Source organism: Erpetoichthys calabaricus, chromosome 18 (genome assembly GCF_900747795.2).
Source record: "Erpetoichthys calabaricus chromosome 18, fErpCal1.3, whole genome shotgun sequence".
Classification (NCBI taxonomy): domain Eukaryota; kingdom Metazoa; phylum Chordata; class Cladistia; order Polypteriformes; family Polypteridae; genus Erpetoichthys; species Erpetoichthys calabaricus.
In genome coordinates, this window is record NC_041411.2 from 1,517,281 (window position 1) to 1,534,754 (window position 17,474).

The 17,474-nt window shown below is 50.5% G+C and overlaps 1 protein-coding gene across 1 annotated transcript in view; it reads left to right on the top strand.

The window, feature by feature from the left end:
- Positions 1-17,474, top strand: part of LOC114669022 (mediator of RNA polymerase II transcription subunit 13-like) — a 306,888-nt gene that overhangs the window by 237,066 nt on the left and 52,348 nt on the right. The window contains 2 exon segments of the mRNA XM_051920970.1: positions 14,329-14,474; positions 15,612-15,806. Of these exon segments, the coding sequence (XP_051776930.1) occupies positions 14,329-14,474; positions 15,612-15,806 (341 nt within the window).

Here is a 17,474-nt window from a genome sequence, read left to right on the forward strand (position 1 = left end):
CCAACTCAGCAGTGTGCTCTCGAGTTCCTGATTGCCATCCCGAGCGCGAGGCCTGTGCTCTTCAAATGGCCTTTTTTGCAAGGAGAATCTTAACAGGCAGAAATGTGCCAAGGGCTGGGGGCCAGATGAGAACAGAAGCTGTGCATTGTGGGAGCGAGGCAGCACGAGCCTAGCATCATAGCAGGCAGCTAGGAGACAGGCCTTCGGCACGAGTGCGATGAGCGAGCGAGCGAGCGGGGTGTCAATTGCAGCCTCGCTGAATAATGGGAGTGCAGTTTACCTCCTTGATGACAGAGTGCGCTTCCAGGGCCTATGATTTAGGTCTCGGCTGGCTGTGTCGCCGCTCTGAGGAGCTGTTTAAATCCACACAATGCGTCTCGAATTGAGAGATTTGACAGCCTGCGTTGTCAGTGAAGGCCTCTCCTGCCGAGAGCGAGTGGGTAAGTTATTGATAAAGCCAGTGCGCCCGGCGCCCGCAGCTCTCGCTTTGCGGGGAGAATGGTAGGAGCACGGAGGAATTTTAGGGGCTAGTGTCATGGCGCATGGGGGGAGTTACGAGTTTGGGCCTGGGATGAAGCCCTCCATGTCCTTTGCTGCTGTAATTATCCATCCATCCATTATCCAATCCGCTGTATCCTAACACAGGGTCACAGGGGTCTGCTGGAGCCAATCCCAGACACACAGGGCGCAAGGCAGGAACAAACCCGGGCAGGGCGCCAGCCCACCGCAGCTGCTGTAATTACAGAAAACAAATCACAATTCAAATTAAAAAAACGGAAGAAGAGGTGCAAGTTGAATGATAGGCGGCCATAAGCAATCCCTAAAATGGGGCGCAGCCCTCCACCACCGGCCCCCATCTGGAGTGAAACAGGCAGTAAAGTAAAGAGGCTGCGCACGGGCCCGTCAGAGTTGGCACTGGCGTCTCTTAATTGCACCGTGCGAGGGCAGAGCTGTGTTTCTGTGCACTCGGAGGCTGACTGTGGCCCACCATGCTGGTAACAGGGACTGTCTGATGGCTTTCTGGGACCGTCATTTTTGTCATTTCACACAGATACGCATTACGGGGGGGTTGTCTGATGGGATGTGAGCCCTGCCTACAGAGGAGTCACGTCAGGTGCGTTCCTATTTTTATTTCTGAAGTAGACCAGATCTCGTTTGTCACCCCCCGCCGTCTTTTTAACTTAATCCAGAAGTTGAAGGATGCCACTACGGAAAAACGTCCTGAAGAGTTGTCCCTCGGGGTCCCCTTTCCTCACGACAGCACATGATGGTGGAAACATGACAAGGGCGCGACTCGGAGCTGTTTGCCCACCGTCCTTGTGCTGAAGAGACTCCTGCGTGGTAGCCGTTTTGTCACAGACGATGCTGTCGTCGATGAGCTGCTGCAGTGGTGGCACTCGTATCCACCCCACCCCCGCCCCGAAAGGAATCTGCAGGTTGGAACATCGGTGGGAGAGAAGTGCGTTCAGCTTCAGGTCGGCTTACTTCCCATCAGAGTCCCCTCGTCATAGGGTGACACCAAAGTGTTGGGATACTTTCTGGCTAAGGCTGAGAGACTTTTGTGACGGCGCTCGGAGTCCGCACTCGGTGAAAACTGCAACAGAAGAATTAAACGAATTCACTCGTGAATCACAGTGACATATCACTCGGCCCACTGTAGTCTGTGCTCGGGACAGTAAGGACCCCATAAAGAGCAAGTCCTCTCTCACGTCTTCAGTTAGACCAAAATGCAGTCCTAAGGCATTTAACCCTCACTAGCCGGACTGATGATATCACTCCCATGCTGGAGACACCGCACTGGCTCCCGGTGTTTTATAGAATTCCTTACTGACAGAGCCTTACATGGAGAAGCTCCCTGAGTGCCTAACCAGCCTGCTCCATCGCTATACGGCTTGTCGGGCTCTTAGATCTGGGCACCGGGGACTTGTAGGTGTCCCACACACTCGGCTGAAAACTCGTGGGCATTGTGCCTTTCAGTCGGTGGCACCGAGACTGTGGAGTAGCCTGCCTTATGGTCTGCGCGCAGCTGAGGCTGTTGATTCTTCTAAAAACAACAGAAAGCATTTCTTTTTAAACAGGCTGGTAGTTCCTCTTTGTTTTTTATTTTTATTGTTTTTGTTTCTGTTTTGTTCTTTTTGTTGTGCTTTGTATTGTATTGATGTTCAGTGCTCTGTGAAGGATCTATCTATCTAATCCTGCCAACTACGCTATCTATGTATCTGTCTGTCTGTCTGTCTGTCTGTCTGTCTGTCTGTCTATCTATCTATCTAATCCTGCCAACTACGCTATCTATCTATCTATCTGTCTGTCTGTCTGTCTGTCTGTCTGTCTGTCTGTCTATCTATCTAATCCTGCCAACTACGCTATCTATCTATCTGTCTGTCTGTCTGTCTATCTATCTAATCCTGCCAACTACGCTATCTATCTATCTGTCTGTCTGTCTGTCTGTCTGTCTGTCTGTCTGTCTGTCTATCTAATCCTGCCAACTTCGCTATCTATCTGTCTGTCTGTCTGTCTGTCTGTCTAATCCTGCCAACTTCGCTATCTATCTGTCTGTCTGTCTGTCTGTCTGTCTGTCTATCTATCTAATCCTGCCAACTACGCTATCTATCTATCTATCTGTCTGTCTGTCTGTCTGTCTGTCTATCTATCTAATCCTGCCAACTACGCTATCTATCTATCTGTCTGTCTGTCTGTCTGTCTGTCTGTCTATCTATCTAATCCTGCCAACTACGCTATCTATCTATCTGTCTGTCTGTCTGTCTGTCTGTCTATCTATCTAATCCTGCCAACTTCGCTATCTATCTGTCTGTCTGTCTGTCTGTCTGTCTGTCTATCTATCTAATCCTGCCAACTACGCTATCTATCTATCTATCTGTCTGTCTGTCTGTCTATCTATCTAATCCTGCCAACTACGCTATCTATCTATCTATCTATCTATCTATCTATCTATCTATCTATCTATCTATCTATCTATCTATCTACTTTATTAGTCGATACCATTCACAGATACACGTTAAGGCGTCTGCCGTCACCACCCGTCAGCATTGTCTATTAGCGTCACCGACTCCCCTGGGCTCGGTCACATTTGTGTCTTGGGGTCGAGAGTCAAAAGAAGAGCTGTCCAAAGAGGAAAAGGACAATCCAAGCCGAGGTCGGTGTCAGGTCCAGAAGCCAGCGCCAGTCGCGCTATGGGGTGGGGTGTCAGTACCCATGGCATCTGTGAGGGCACCTCTAATGCAGAGAGGTCGTACCGACACCATCTGTTCCAGGGACTTCCCCAGCAGGACAACGCCCGGCCGTGTTCTTCCCCGAAGTACAAGTGAATGGCAGCGTCTGTGGAGAGTACGGGTTCCACATTGGCCAGCCTGCAGTCCTGAGCTGTGTGTGGTGCCTCATGACGCACAAAACCTGGCAGTTGAAGACCTGCTTAATAACAGAGGAATGGCGGAAGTTATGTGTGTCTCGATTAGTGTTATTGAATGACGCGGTGATGTGACGCAGTGGGGAGACCCTCGACTGTCCTATTTGTAGAGTCGTCAGTAACCAAATTCACGAGGTGGCTGGACTGGCGATTTCAGGGTTCACAGATCTGTTTCCCAACTTGTTTGGAGTTGGGGCTGTAAGCGGCCTGGCGGGGTGTAGGGGGGGACATTGCAGTTTTTTTACAGCCCCCTTTGATCCCATCGGGTATCACTGCAGAGAATGCATTAGGTGGGCCCTTGGATCCCTGGGCTCAGGACTTCCAGAACATGTCAGCTGGCGTTGCCAACATGGTAGTCGTTGTTATAATCTTTACTTTTTGATTTAGGATTTGGACGAGGTTATGCAAACGCTAACAACATTGCTTTGGCCTTGACGCCATGTTGTTTTCATAGGCCACCACCATTTTCCATCAGTAGTGTCACCTGTTTGCTATGTGACCATCGCTCCCAGAATTCCCATCAGAGGGACCGCGTGTAAAAGCCAACTTGGACCTTCTCCCTTATCGGACATTGTGAGGAATTGCCAGCACACCTTTGTTTTCTTCCCTTTGTCTCACAACAAGCGATTTGGGCTTTTGACGATTGAGCGTTTTGCTCTCGCAGTGCACACATCTGTTATCGTGTCGGTGCCGCCCAGGCTGTGTGGTAGGTAGACGGCGTGTGTGATCGATGGGCAGTGTCGGCTCGGCACGTTTGGTTCATTTTATGAATGTCGGGATTGCATTCTTCTTTTGAAGTTTTAATTGAGACGTCCCTTCCTGATATTCCTTAGTTAGTTTGCTCCTGACCGCTGTCACCGTAGGCTCTGATACAGGTGAAGGCCGCTGCCGCTGTTGAAGTTGGTCACCAGGCAATTGAGTGTAAGGGACACACTCCACTATCAGGGCATTCATCTTGGTTAAAGAGTTGGAGAGTCTCGGGTGCCAGGGCTGCACAGGGGAGATGTGTCCTCCATTTTCTTCTTCTTCTTCTTCTTCTTCTTCTTACCTTCCAGCCTTGCCATTTTGCTTGGGTTAGAGTCTTGTGTGATGAAGTTCCCTCGTCAGCTTTAGGTAAGTGAAGATAGTCAGGAGGTATGGTGGACATGTCTGGCTGGAGGATTGGTTTGGCCACACCCATGTCACTGAAGGGGTGTGGCTACGAGTGTCCATCCAGCCAATCACTCAAAATCACGTTTTGCTTTTCTTGTTCTGGCATTTGTTGGCTCCTGCTCCACATCCCGATGCCACCCCAGTAATACCAGTCTAGTTAAGGAGGTGGGAGGTGGACGTGGAGCCAGAGCTGGAGCGGCCATTGACCTCGAGGGAGGGTCCCAGAGGGGCAGCTCTTGGTACATCTCAGCGGTTTTCATCTTCCCAAGAAGCTGCTTGCTTTCTGTAGTCTCTGGGGGGCTTCAGAGCCCGTGAGCAGACACGCATCGCCTCGCTTCACCTGTCCGCCTTTATCGAGAGGGTGCGGACCCTGCCCCGTGTCGGACTGCTTGAGCAGCGACATCGTTTCGGGGCCTGCGTCTCGACCCTTTGTGGTTTATTATCCGGACCTTCATGTTGGCTGGAAGTTCTTTTATTTACTCCTGACAGCCTGCGGACAGCAGCCTGCGGTGATTTATCAATGTCTTCCTCACTGAGCCCAGACGATACGGGTTTCTGGCTCAGTCGTCTCGTCCTGTTTGAATTTGCACTGGACTGGAGTTGGGCGCCGTGTGTAGAAGTGCCCTGACTCAGCTGTGCGATCGCTGACAGTTTCTTATAGTGCTTTCTACCCGCTGAAAACGCTTTGTGATCTTTATTGAAACGCATTGGGGTGAAACCGAGTCACTAGCAGTGTGGCACTTAAAGGGGACAGAGACAAATCAAAGAGCTCAGGCCACACGGTGACATCACATCCATAAGCAGGTGAAGCCACGCATAGGCCAAGTGTGGGGGCGACAGCAAAAACACGGAAAACAACGAGAAAAAGGCAAACGTTCGACTTGAGCCTGCAGAAGGAACTACGGCAAGCGAGAGGCTGAAGGGCGGCTGCGTTTGTTCAGGGCTGCTGATACGGGACGGCTCAAGCATCCTGTAGTCCACGTAACTCTCGTCTTAACAAGTTTAATGAAATAAACGCAAGTAATGACGGAGCACCCAAAAAATCTATCTCACAGAAGAAGAAGAATTTCTTATCTAGGAGGTGATCTCTGGATCTTTACTACACTTCTTTAAGTCCCCACATTACTGTGCGAAAGAGCTGTCAAATTAGCCAAAATGAAGCTTTGAATATTGAAATTAAAAATGAGCAAATATTCAAATATATTCAAACTTTAGTTAATGATTCTAAGCATTACATGCTTTTCTATCCAGCTTAATAAAAGGATTAGTGTCTGTGTCTTTGATCGGTTGCTATGTCTTTCTTTCCAACAGATGGCACATCACAACCATTAACACTGCTTTTAAGTATTCATACCAAATGGCATATAACAGAGACATGCATTGCATTTGTAAAACCAACAGTCATTTATATTAATGCATTTTATTACTACAAACGTTTGTGATGTGCCACCTGTTGGATTACAAAACACATTCCAGTGGATGATGCGCAGCAGACGTTCACTCTGAGGTCTACGTTGATCACTTGGACTTCAGCCCATCGTTGAGGGTACAGGAGGTGCTTGCACTGTTGGCCCGCCTGATGAAGACGGTAGTGCTGCTGGTAACTCTTAGTGTTAGCTGTCTTGATTCATGGTTTGTGGGGTCTCCAGATCAAATTCTCAATACTTGGGTGTCGATTTAGGAGTTTTAGGAAATGCAAGTTTAATGTTACTAGAAAATATTTGCCAGTTTGTCTTGGTGCCTTATTGGTTTTGTTACTGCCGCTGCCATTTTTGAAGCAGTTGTGTTGGCTGGGCATCAGCAATTCTTATCTGTCTATGTATCTATTATATAGTGCCTTTCTTTTCTATATCTGTCTGTCTGTCTGTCTAATCCTGCCAACTACGCTATCTATCTATCTATCTATTATATAGTGCCTTTCATATCTGTCTGTCTGTCAGTCATATAGTGCCTTACCTCTTTATTATATTGCTACCTCTCTTCCTCTCTCCACTGAGTTGTAACACCGCTAACAAAGCCGATTATCTGTGTAGTTAAACTAGCAGCCTTTGAGAAGTGAATAAGGTGAAGTCGGGCATCTCGTTGGCCCCAAGTCTGCTAAGGACAGGCGCTCGCCCCTTCAAAGCAGCACTGCTTGTAGCCCCCAATACTCGGCGGGACTGGGCAGCAGCGCGAGAGAGCGGTAGTCAGGCTGCCGACCTCGGAGATCTGATCGCGTCAGGCTGCACTTGGCAGACTCCTCTCTGAAGCTGCGTTTCCACAGGCGTTTTTTCGAGCCGGTCTGGTGAAGATGTTACAAATGTGTCCGCTAGGAGAAGGGGGAGAGAGAAAGGCCTGAAACAACCAAACAAATGGAGGGCATTGTTCAGCCTGTCTGTCACCAGGGGCTTTGCAGAGTAAGCAATGAGAAGACCAAATAACAAAGAGTCGGGGCGAGTTCTGGGAGGGTCTCTTCACCGGGGGCTCGGGACGGGAGTAGCGTCTTTGAGCAGCTCGCTAGAATTGGATCTGCAAATCTCGCCTGTGGTAATCTGAGGAAAGCGGACGGTGGGAGGAAAAGCACAAAGAGAAGAATGAATGAACTGAAGATAAGCAGTCGCAAGACAGACAGAGAGAATCGGCTTTACGTTTGTTTCTTTATTTATTTGTCTGATTTCAAGTCACAAACTCCTGCCGCCATGTCGGCCACATTGTACTTACCTGTGTGGCTCATCTCTTAGTGCGGTCCCGTTATCTGAGGTGGTGTATCACAGATGGCCGACATCTAGCTTTGTCTCTCAGCCTTTCACTCCCCACCTCTGTCTCGTTTCTCTGAGTCCGTGTTGGCCCAAGGGTGAAGTGGCTCGCTCAGGCTGTGTGTGGAGTCACCAGGAGGTGGCCATCTTGAACCAGTGAGTTTGTGCTCCTGGAATGGTGGAGTCGCTCATCCTGGCTTGATGTTAGAAGAATGAATCCCCAAGTGCAGTAGGCACATGACCTCCGACGACTGGGCTGTTCTTGTATGTAAAATGGTGGGCACACTGCCTGTGGGACTAGTGGAGTTGGTCCTGGCATCGCTGCCCTTTGGAGCGACTTTAGCACTCCGTTAAGACAAAGCTGGCGCTGCTTGTGTCCTGAACCTTTTAGACGCCATTCCTGGACACCCAGTGGCATAGACTGGCACTTTCATTATTACGTGATAAAGTGTGTACAGAATAATATGAACGTCCACTCTCTGATGGATGGGGTATTTGGGACCACTGATCTCATTCGAGTCCATTAAACATTCTTGTGGTCTGCCCTCATTCATGAGAAAAGGAGTTAACATGTAAATAAATACCAGCTGTAAAGAGTTTGAGACCCCACAGTCAGACCATCAGTGTGGCAGTCACTGGGCTTCAGTGCGATTTCTGCTTCCTCCATTAGCCTAAAGGTTATAATGTGGATTGTCATGGCGTCTTTAGGAATTAATAATGCAATGCATTTTATTAAAACACGTGACACACGCCTTAGAATGCGTGTGTGGAGAGTGACGCCCGTGAGTGAGAGTGACGCCCGTGAGTGAGCGTGACGCCCGTGAGTGAGAGTGACGCCCGTGAGTGAGAGTGACGCCCGTGAGTGAGAGTGACGCCCATCGAGTGAGTGTGTGAGAGTGACGCCCATGAGTGAGCGTGACGCCTGTGAGTGAGAGTGACGCCCGTGAGTGAGCGTGACGCCCGTGAGTGAGAGTGACGCCCGTGAGTGAGCGTGACGCCCGTGAGTGAGAGTGACGCCCGTGAGTGAGAGTGACGCCCGTGAGAGTGACGCCCGTGAGTGAGAGTGACGCCCGTGAGTGAGCGTGACGCCCGTGAGTGAGCGTGACGCCCGTGAGTGAGAGTGACGCCCGTGAGTGAGAGTGACGCCCGTGAGTGAGAGTGACGCCCATAGTCCACCGTGCACCCCGGACTGGGCCAGCTAGTATATTCGGTTCTGCCGTAGATGGAGTTGTGTGATCCCAAAGTAAAGGTCGTTATTGACGTTGACACTTTTGTGAAACCTCATCTCGAAACATAAACCAAAGGTCCTAAACGAAGAAACGCGCAGCATGCCATAGACACGGGGTCCCGCCGCTAAGTCGGTGAGAAACTTTCTGTTGGCTTCACAGAATCTGAGATAATGGGGAGTATTAAAGCGTTGCAATTGTTGCATTCATCGTGACTTCTAGACGTTAAGACAGCAACCAGCCTAGAGACAGTAAACACATAAGTGCAAAATGGCTGCACCCTAATAAAACAACACCACGTGTCCACCACTGCAAATCACAGCTGACAAACTCATGGAATGAATGAGCAGATTCCGGAGTATGAAAATCCTAAGGAGGGCAACAACATTCACAAAAACACATCCAGCATGAAAATGTCAAAGTAGCGGAGCCCCTAAGTTACTGAAGTCGATGCACTCTGTGATTTTTTGGGTATTGGGGTGTATGTTTATTATTGGGGGGCTGTGGATCCGTATTGTAAGGACTGTTGGGTGGCCTCCTGCCAGGTCCTCTCTTGCTGATGCCCCATTTTGCCAGCTCTTTGTACGCGGCTCCACACATCTGCCTCGTTCACCGCCCGCACATTCACACTGAGGCTCAGCGCCACCTGCCTGACTTTCCCCAGCTCTGTGGGGCCATCGACGCCAGGATGCCAGCAGAGAGAGGTGCCCCCTAAGTGCTGGCAGCGTGGCACTGCCTCTTCTGCACTCTGCATCGGCTCCTTCGATGGACGACTGCTAACCCCAAGAACTCTGCGCTGTTCTCCAGCGTCTGCCTGTTTTTTAATCCACCTCGGAGTTCCTAGAAGTGTTTCTGCCTGTCACACTTAATTACATTTATTTGATTTTGATTTCATACGATTTCCCGTCAGGGCCTAATAAAGTATCTTCTCACCTGACCTTTGGAGGGGTCCGAGCGCAGGGTCAGCCATTGTACAGCACCTTGGAGCAATTTACATTCTAAAAAAAGTGAAACAACTTTACATTTTAGTGCACACACAATGTCGGTGCCCGACACTCCAGCAGACAGACCCTTGAAGTCTGCCTCACGTGCGCCTCAGCGCGTTTGACGGACTTCGTTACAAAGGAGCTTCGTTCTTGGAGGATTTGTTCACCGACGTGTTGCTGCGTCCAACTTGAATTCACTACAGGTGATCTGGTCACATGACCCTGAGGCCGCGGGTTCAAATCCCACCACTGACTGTAGTGTGTGACTCTGTGTGACGTCACCCGCCCTGTGCACCAATCAGGTAAAGAGCCAATTGTATCTCAGAGGGTGTAAGTCGCCTTGGATAAAAGCGTTGGCCAAATAAATAAATGTAAACTCACAGCACTCAAAGGTGGGCTCTCCATTTAACTTGGGGGCCGTGGCGCGGAACAAAGCAAGAAGTCGACCACCATAATAATAACGGCTGAGCCACACAAGTACGGCAATGTGGTGAACACGACCAGGGGCACTTGTGGCTTCTTTTATTTGGGCTTTCGCCTGCCCACGTTCCTCACGTCACCAGGGGCGAGATTTGCAGAATGCCCCCCGGCCGATTTCGGTTCTTCCCAATGTTTGCCCCCATTGCTGTTTTCATTTTGTTTTCTCATTGCTTGCCGTTATTCATTGCAGTGGGAGGTGACCAGGAGAAGAAACGTCACCACTACCCAAGAGCCAGTGCTGTCTTTGTCACTCACCCAGAACTTGGGGTCTTTAAACAAAACAATAAAAATGAAAAGTTTAGTTAACCAGGAGGTCTAAAGAGCACAAAGAGAACTCTCACGCATGAAGGTTTATCCACAAAGTCGATGATGATGATGATGATGGCACTGGTGACATCAAACAGGTGACTTGCAGGGCCGCCTTTCTCAGTTACCCAAGTCACATCTCAAAATGAACTTAAAGTGACTCTTAGCGGGACATAAATGCACAAATCAAATGCAGGACCCCCAAAAAAAGCCTATAGTGGGAAGCAACGGTTCTAAAAAGAAACGGTGAGCCACACAGAACCCTAACACTTAGTTTGTAAAGCCCCCTGGTAAGAAAGGCGCTTTATAAAACACGGACCGACCGGCTCTGAAGGCCAAGAAGTTGCAGACGTTGGACGGAGGGTCTTGCAGGATTGGCAGGCAGGGCCTCGGTGGATCTCCTAATGCCAGGCCCTGTGCCCTGGCAGCTCTGGTGATGGCTTAGAGAGGTGGCACATTGGGGGTGTGCGCCTTTAACCACACGGCCTCCCCGAGGGATGCAAATGGATCCCCTTGTAAGGAGCAGCTTCTTCTTCAGAGCCCCTGATTGATTTCGGCATAAAAGCATTAATTGGTCTCCGCATCGGCCCATTAAGCTGCGCTGTGATCTCAGCTAAGTGTAGAAAAATCACAAACGTGCAACGCTGAATAATTTACGGCGCCTCAGCCTCTCTTTGTCTCACTCGCTCGGTTAACCCCCTCGCGCCCAGCAGCTCTTTCTGCTCACTGGAGAATCCTGCTGGGTTTGCCTCACGATGGTCTGGCCTGGGCACTGCTGGGTCTGCTTTTTAGGGTAGAGTCACATGATGCCTTCCTCGCCCAGTTCTGTGTCACGATGGGGTTGAGCTGCAGGATGAAGAAGTGGCATCTCTGTCATGGAAGGCACTTCATAGAGGCGCACACTTTGATTAGGTCCAGCTGCTCATGGCCAAGCAGCCTGTCGTGATGGGCCATTAAATAATAGCTGGCCATCCACTGTATAAAATGAGGAGATGGAGAGTGGCAGGGGGCAGAAGCTCAAATAAAGGAAGACACAAATCGGACTGTCACCATTTGCTGAACGTCAGCCTTGTTGCTCTCCTCTGCTCCTTCCCTGCAGTGGCTTTGTCTTCTTCTGTTGTGACACGGAGAGCCAAACGGCACACACAATTCCATAGGAGGTGTCACCAGTGTGGTGTTCACGTCAGAGTGCCCCCCCCCCCGCTATGCTGTTATGAAGGGGACCCCCGGACATGAGGCCTCAAAACGGACCCAGATGAGCAGGCCTAAACAGGCTAGAGCTCACCCCGGGCAGCTTGACCCCAAAATCAGCCAGGGTAAGGGAACTGGCCTGTCCAGAGTGTCCCAAGGTGCCTCCCAAGGGAGAGGAGGACTTGACAAACTGTGCACAAAAAACAAATGTGTATAAATTAGAAAATGTACAAACCAGCATATGAAACAAATACTAAATGAACAGAACCCTATTATAAAAAAGAACAAAGACGACAACAAGAAGCACTTTAAACAGAAGCTGAGGACCCCCAGCTTGATCATGACACCCGCTTTCCTTCAGGAGAAGCCACTTCTCCAAAGCAGAGTGCTCTGTGGCTCCCTGCTCGCGCTTGTGGTGGTCTTCCGTGTTCATGCCACTTTTCTCCTGCTCTCCACAGAGACCCCCACAGTTGGCTCAGTACGAGTGAGTAGCAGCAGCCATCAAAGTCCGGCAAAGTTAGCTCTTGCAGGTCCACCGAGTGAGATCTCAGGAATGGATTGAGATGCAGAAAACACACAGCGCCCTCCATGCTGGGCTCCTTACTGCTCCTGCCGTGCCCACCCAGGACATGAGCGGCTAGTCGCTGGGCCGTCACTAGGGTGTCAGGGAGTGAGGCGATGTCAGCAGCTGTCTAGTAATGGCGTGCTTGTGGAGCACCTTGGGGTGGTGTGACAGGGCCTGTTATTTCTTTCAACACGTCGGTGGGCGCTCGATTGCACTCTTTATGACCAGGTGATCTCTTCATGAAAGGCAGGGAACTTCAATACACAAGTCGTCGCCATTCAGAGGCGGCCTTTTTCACCCAAAACTCAGAACTGCATGGCCACCTGCCGTTGAAGAAGAAAATGTGAGGTGTAGGACTGCAGGGAAATGGAATTTGAAGTTAGGAGAAGGAAGCGGTGGCACACCAAGGGCCGCAGAGTGCTGTCCTGCATGTCGTCACTTAGCAGCACAAGGGGGCCTGGCCTGGCAGGAGTTCCAGTGGGCAGCTGGAGGCAGTCGTTCAGATTGCTTTAGTGGCGGGGACGCGACACCCTCTGTCCCTCCTCACGTTGCACATGGCAGTTTAAAGGAGATGACAGGAAGGAAGCTGCCAGGTTCTTCGTGTTGTCTTCATCAAAGAAGCTGCCTAAGATTTGGGTCGCAGAAGTAAAATGATGCCGCCTTTAGTTTTTTTTTTGGTTTAGAGGCCATGCCTGCTGCCATCGGCCCAAGAGACGTCACTCCGGAGCGGGCGTGAGGAGGCAGCGCTAGTAGAGTTAGGGGGGACCCATCAAAGCCCTGGCCCTATTTGTTACTTCAAATAAACAATTCAGCCTTAACATTTCAAAAGCAACATCCAAAACGCGTCACTAAATACAAGAATGAGCAGAAGAAGAAAACGGAAAATCGAAAACCACCCAACCAAAGTGCCAAAAACAAATGAGAAAACGGAGCACAAAGATACTGTACAGGAAAGTGTCACCAGCACCGCTACGGCGAGTCACTCCGCCGTCCTGCACACCAGTGCGTGTGTCTCACGCCGGGCCGGGCCAAAAGAGTGTGGCTTGCGTTTGCAGATCGTGTATCGTGTGATGCGATTGGCCGATATAAGACTGTGAAAGAACACAAGTCTGTGCGTTGAGGGCACGATGGATTACGACCGCAGCTGCAGAAGGCATAGAACAAAGCAGACGGAGACTTGTGAGCTTATCATAGATGTGCCCGCGTCGCCGCCGAAGCGCATAGAGTGGCATGCAAAAGTATTCTGTCCCCTTGGAAGTCATCCGAGTTTTCTGCATGACCAACGATGTGTCCATTCCGTATTTCTAATGTGAACGTTTGCTGAGTCCGAATAAAGAACTTCCTGTGGATGTTTCCAGAAACGTTGGCATATCGAGGACCAGAGCAGATCAGGATTTCAGAGGTCTTTGATTTCTTCTTTCAAAAACGAAACAGTGGGGGGGCTCAGAATCGTACACAGCAAGTCAAGTCCGTCCAGATGAATGAAGAAGACGTCTCCTTCTGTTTGAGGCAGTAATGGGCGGCCGGAGTGTGACAGCCCTGCCATACAGCTATGAGGCATCACGTGTACCAACTGTGCCACCTCAGGGTATTTCTGTTTCTTGTAACACTACAGATTATTTTGTGTCAGTTGTGCAAGTTGCAGGGTGGGTATCCGTGTGTTCTCATCCCCTGTGCCAACACTACCGACTCTTTCTTTTGACTTGTGATATGGCATTCAGACTCTGTCCTTGCCTAGTTGCAGTGCCATGTAGCAGATGTCACATTTTCCCGGATACAAAGACAAATAAAATTCTTATTTGCATGTCTGACCAGCATGCAGCAGGCTGGCACCTTCCAGTGGCATTATTGAGAGTGCAAGGAGGAGTGCATCAGCAGTTGGCATTAAACTAGCATGTCATGCCAGTCCTGTATTAAACAATCATGAGATGTTATTTAATGTTTAAGTGGCATGAAAGGGCACCAGGTAACAAGAGGTCTAGGCTGGTGAGACTCACTTTTTCAAATACACACCAAGGGTCTCAAAGTAAAAATAAATGAAAGCAGGGAGGGACGAGGGGCTGGCACCCTCGCTGAATCAGCGGTACCAGGTGCGCACTGGACGGTGTTGTCTGACCTGCACACGGCCCCTTGATGGATGCCCCCTGGTGAGGTCCTCTCTTGTGGTATTCAGGTTGGATCTCAACAGGTTCTTGCTGGATTTTTGGGACCCCCTTATAGTTGTGAAGCTCTCGTATTTGAATGTTTGCCTTGTCTTTTCCAGTGAGCACCTGTCCTGCGCCTTCACCTTCTTCCTCCATGGAGAGAGCAATGTTTGCACGAGTGTGGAGATCGCTCAGCACCAGCCAGTGTACCTCATCAACGAGGAGCACATCACCTTCGCCCAGAATGCCTCTTCCCCCTTCCAAGGTGAGTCGTGGACTGGGCAGCGTGGGACATTGTTTGGGGGTCTGTAGGTCTCCTTCAGCTTTGTCAAGGAGTAACTCTTTCTCAGGGTGGACAACGGGTAAGAGACGCTGGGCGCTTGATTCTGAGGATCACAGGCTTTGTGTTCTTCCAACGAGACCCCTCTCTGTAGTGGCCAACCTTTGGACAGTGAGAGCTGTCATGCAGCCATTTCAGACCTGTTGGCACAGATGTCGCCAACTGGAGTACCCAACATGAGTTTCAATTTGTTGGCAAAGTAGGTGAGCTTAGGGCAAGGGATGGAGCAGCGGGGGCGCCCACAGAGACGTCAACGGAGATTTATTGAAATCGGGTCGGGTGACGACCAACAAAGGACAAACAGAATGAGGGGGGCGCAACACGTACTTAAGGGGGGCCTCACTCGGGCTCCCTGGCCCTGCACGCTTCTCCTTCTCAAGCCCACCCCGACTCTCGAGTCCTGCCATGTCCCGGACTTTGTCCTCTCTGACTGTCTTGTCCTGTCATCTAGATGAGGATAGAAGCTCCTCCTTAAAGGGGGGGGCGCAGGACCACATTGGGGGTCCTGGCTAATTGAATGACCCTTTGGGCGGCCTGAGTGGCCCACAGGATTAACGACGGGCTTCTGTTCGTCCTCTGGGGGCTTCTTGGTTTTCTTTTTCTTTTTCTGAAAGCCCTGTAAAAATATTTTTGGAGCAGGACAGATCGATATTTCTCATTGCTTTACTTTACAGACAATTAGCGGTTCTTGATTTTAAATGGCAAATGAAGTCTGTTAGCAGTAGTGACTGGTGAGTAGTTTAGAAAATGGCTGGAATGAAAAGCTGCAGCCACCGAGTCTGACAGCCCTGCCTTACATGGAATGAGCCACAGGGGGGCACCCACACTGGCATCGGGTACCACTGGGCCGGACCATTCAAAGGGAGAACTGTGTGGAGTTGGTGAGCGAGACCCAACTGGTGTGCCAGTCCTGCTGGCTTTCCACAGGTCTCACTGTTCATTCTCATTGTGGGCCCAGATCAGACGAGGCCGCTTTGGGGGGGGTGTGTGCCATGAGATGTGGTAATCTGAGGCCCTGCAAGACTCCTCGTGCCTGACGTTTCCCTCTTGTCTCGTTCACAGTGATACTAAGCCCCTACGGCTTGAGTGGGACCCTGACGGGCCAAGCGTACAAGATGTCCGACCCCGCCGTCCGTAAACTGATGGAGGAATGGTGCTACTTCTATCCAATGGTGCTGCAGAAACAAGAAGGCAAGAAGGAGGAGTGCGAGCTGGGCTATGACAGCAGCAGTCATGTCGCCGTTGAAGTCATCGTCGGTGAGTAGGTCCTGTCCTGCCCCTCGCCTTTCCAGTTTGCTGCCAGTTGTACAGCGTCAGCGTGCCGGACTCGCAGCGATCAATAAAGTGGCACCGTCTGGGTAACGAGCGCGAGGTCCTGGCGCACTCCCCGGGCACAGCAGGGTGTCGGCCCACATAGTGCTGTATGCAGTACGAGTCGAGAGGGGGCCGCGTCTTCAGTGCCGTGCACAAGTTTGCTCTCCGTGTTACGAGGGGGGCTGACTGAACGAGGAGCCCCACCAGGCTTAATCCCACACCCGTGGAGAACGAGCAGCGAGTGAAGACTGAAGGACTTGATAACCAAGCAGACATTAAGAGGCGACACGAGCCGAGTGCTCAAGTCCTTCAGTTCATCTACAGGGACGCGGACGCAGACTGGGAAGATTCACACATCCAGTGGAGAAAGTTCAGCGAGGTCATAAACGACTAATCCGTGTGCGTAAAGACAGCCATTAGCTTGAACATCAAGTAAGTAAGTAAGTAAAGCTGATGCCCCTAAATTGTGCCATGCAGTATAATACTGGGATTCATAGCAAGTGAAGGTAGAGTAGTCGGCAGGATACAAACTGAGAGCTCAAGGCTGCCTTTTAGGGTGCCATACATGGGGCCTGATGGTATGGCCGGTTGGCAAGAGAGAAGTAAAGCTCTGGAGGGTCCACAGTCTGGCGTAGTCACAGTCCTGGAGACCTCAGCCAACCTGCCGACCGCCATTCTGCTGGCCGCGCCTCATCCTTTAATTCCAAGGCTTCCGGTATCTCAGGAAAACAACATGGAAGAAGTGAAGAGGAAAAGGAAAAGGCCGAATTAGCGTAAGCCCCCCTGAGGTACAAGTGCACGATAAACACAAATGGTTACCTCGGATATCTGAAGTATTAAAACATGGGCTGCAATTTCAATGTGTAAAATCGAAATATTCTCGTTTGGAATGGAACTTTGTCACTTGTCACCACCGACGGAGGCCAGTAAAGAATCAAACATAACCTGTTATTCGTAATCGGTGACCCCGAAATAGTCCAACACGATACCCCACAGGCTCCGCTTTGAAATGGGTCACTTGTAACTAGGCCTAGGACCACCGGTAAAGAATCTCAATCGCGATCAGATAATGACACTCGGATACTTGTGTGAGTTTTGTTAAAGGCGTAGCTTTGAGCCCTCGTGTCCCGTTAGGATCGGCTGATGCGACCCTCACAAGTCCTTCTGAACATTTCTGCGCAAGGCACCTGCTGGCTTACTTTTTATCATAAGGGTGTCATGTCCCGCACAAATTAGGGTCCCAGAATGGCCTAACAAATGTGCGTTCCTCAGGTTCAGAAAGGGGGGAAACCCCAAAAAGCTCGACGTCTTGCAGAACTCGACATCCAGACGAGTCGAACGGCGTATCACGTGGGGCGGTGAGTTGGGAGAAGCTGAAGTGATGTCAGAGGAATTCCGAAGAGCAGAGTTGACTCCGGCTCTCGACTCGATCCGTTCAGACTTTGGAGCGGCGCTGCAGAGACATATCGGAGGAGGATGACGAGGGGCTCCCAATTAGTTATTGTGTTACTCAGATTTGAATACAAGGGGGCTCATCTGCTATACGGCCCACAGCTCGGGGGCCCTGCAGTCAAGTGCTCGACCTCCCACCCTGCTTTTATTAATGTGGGA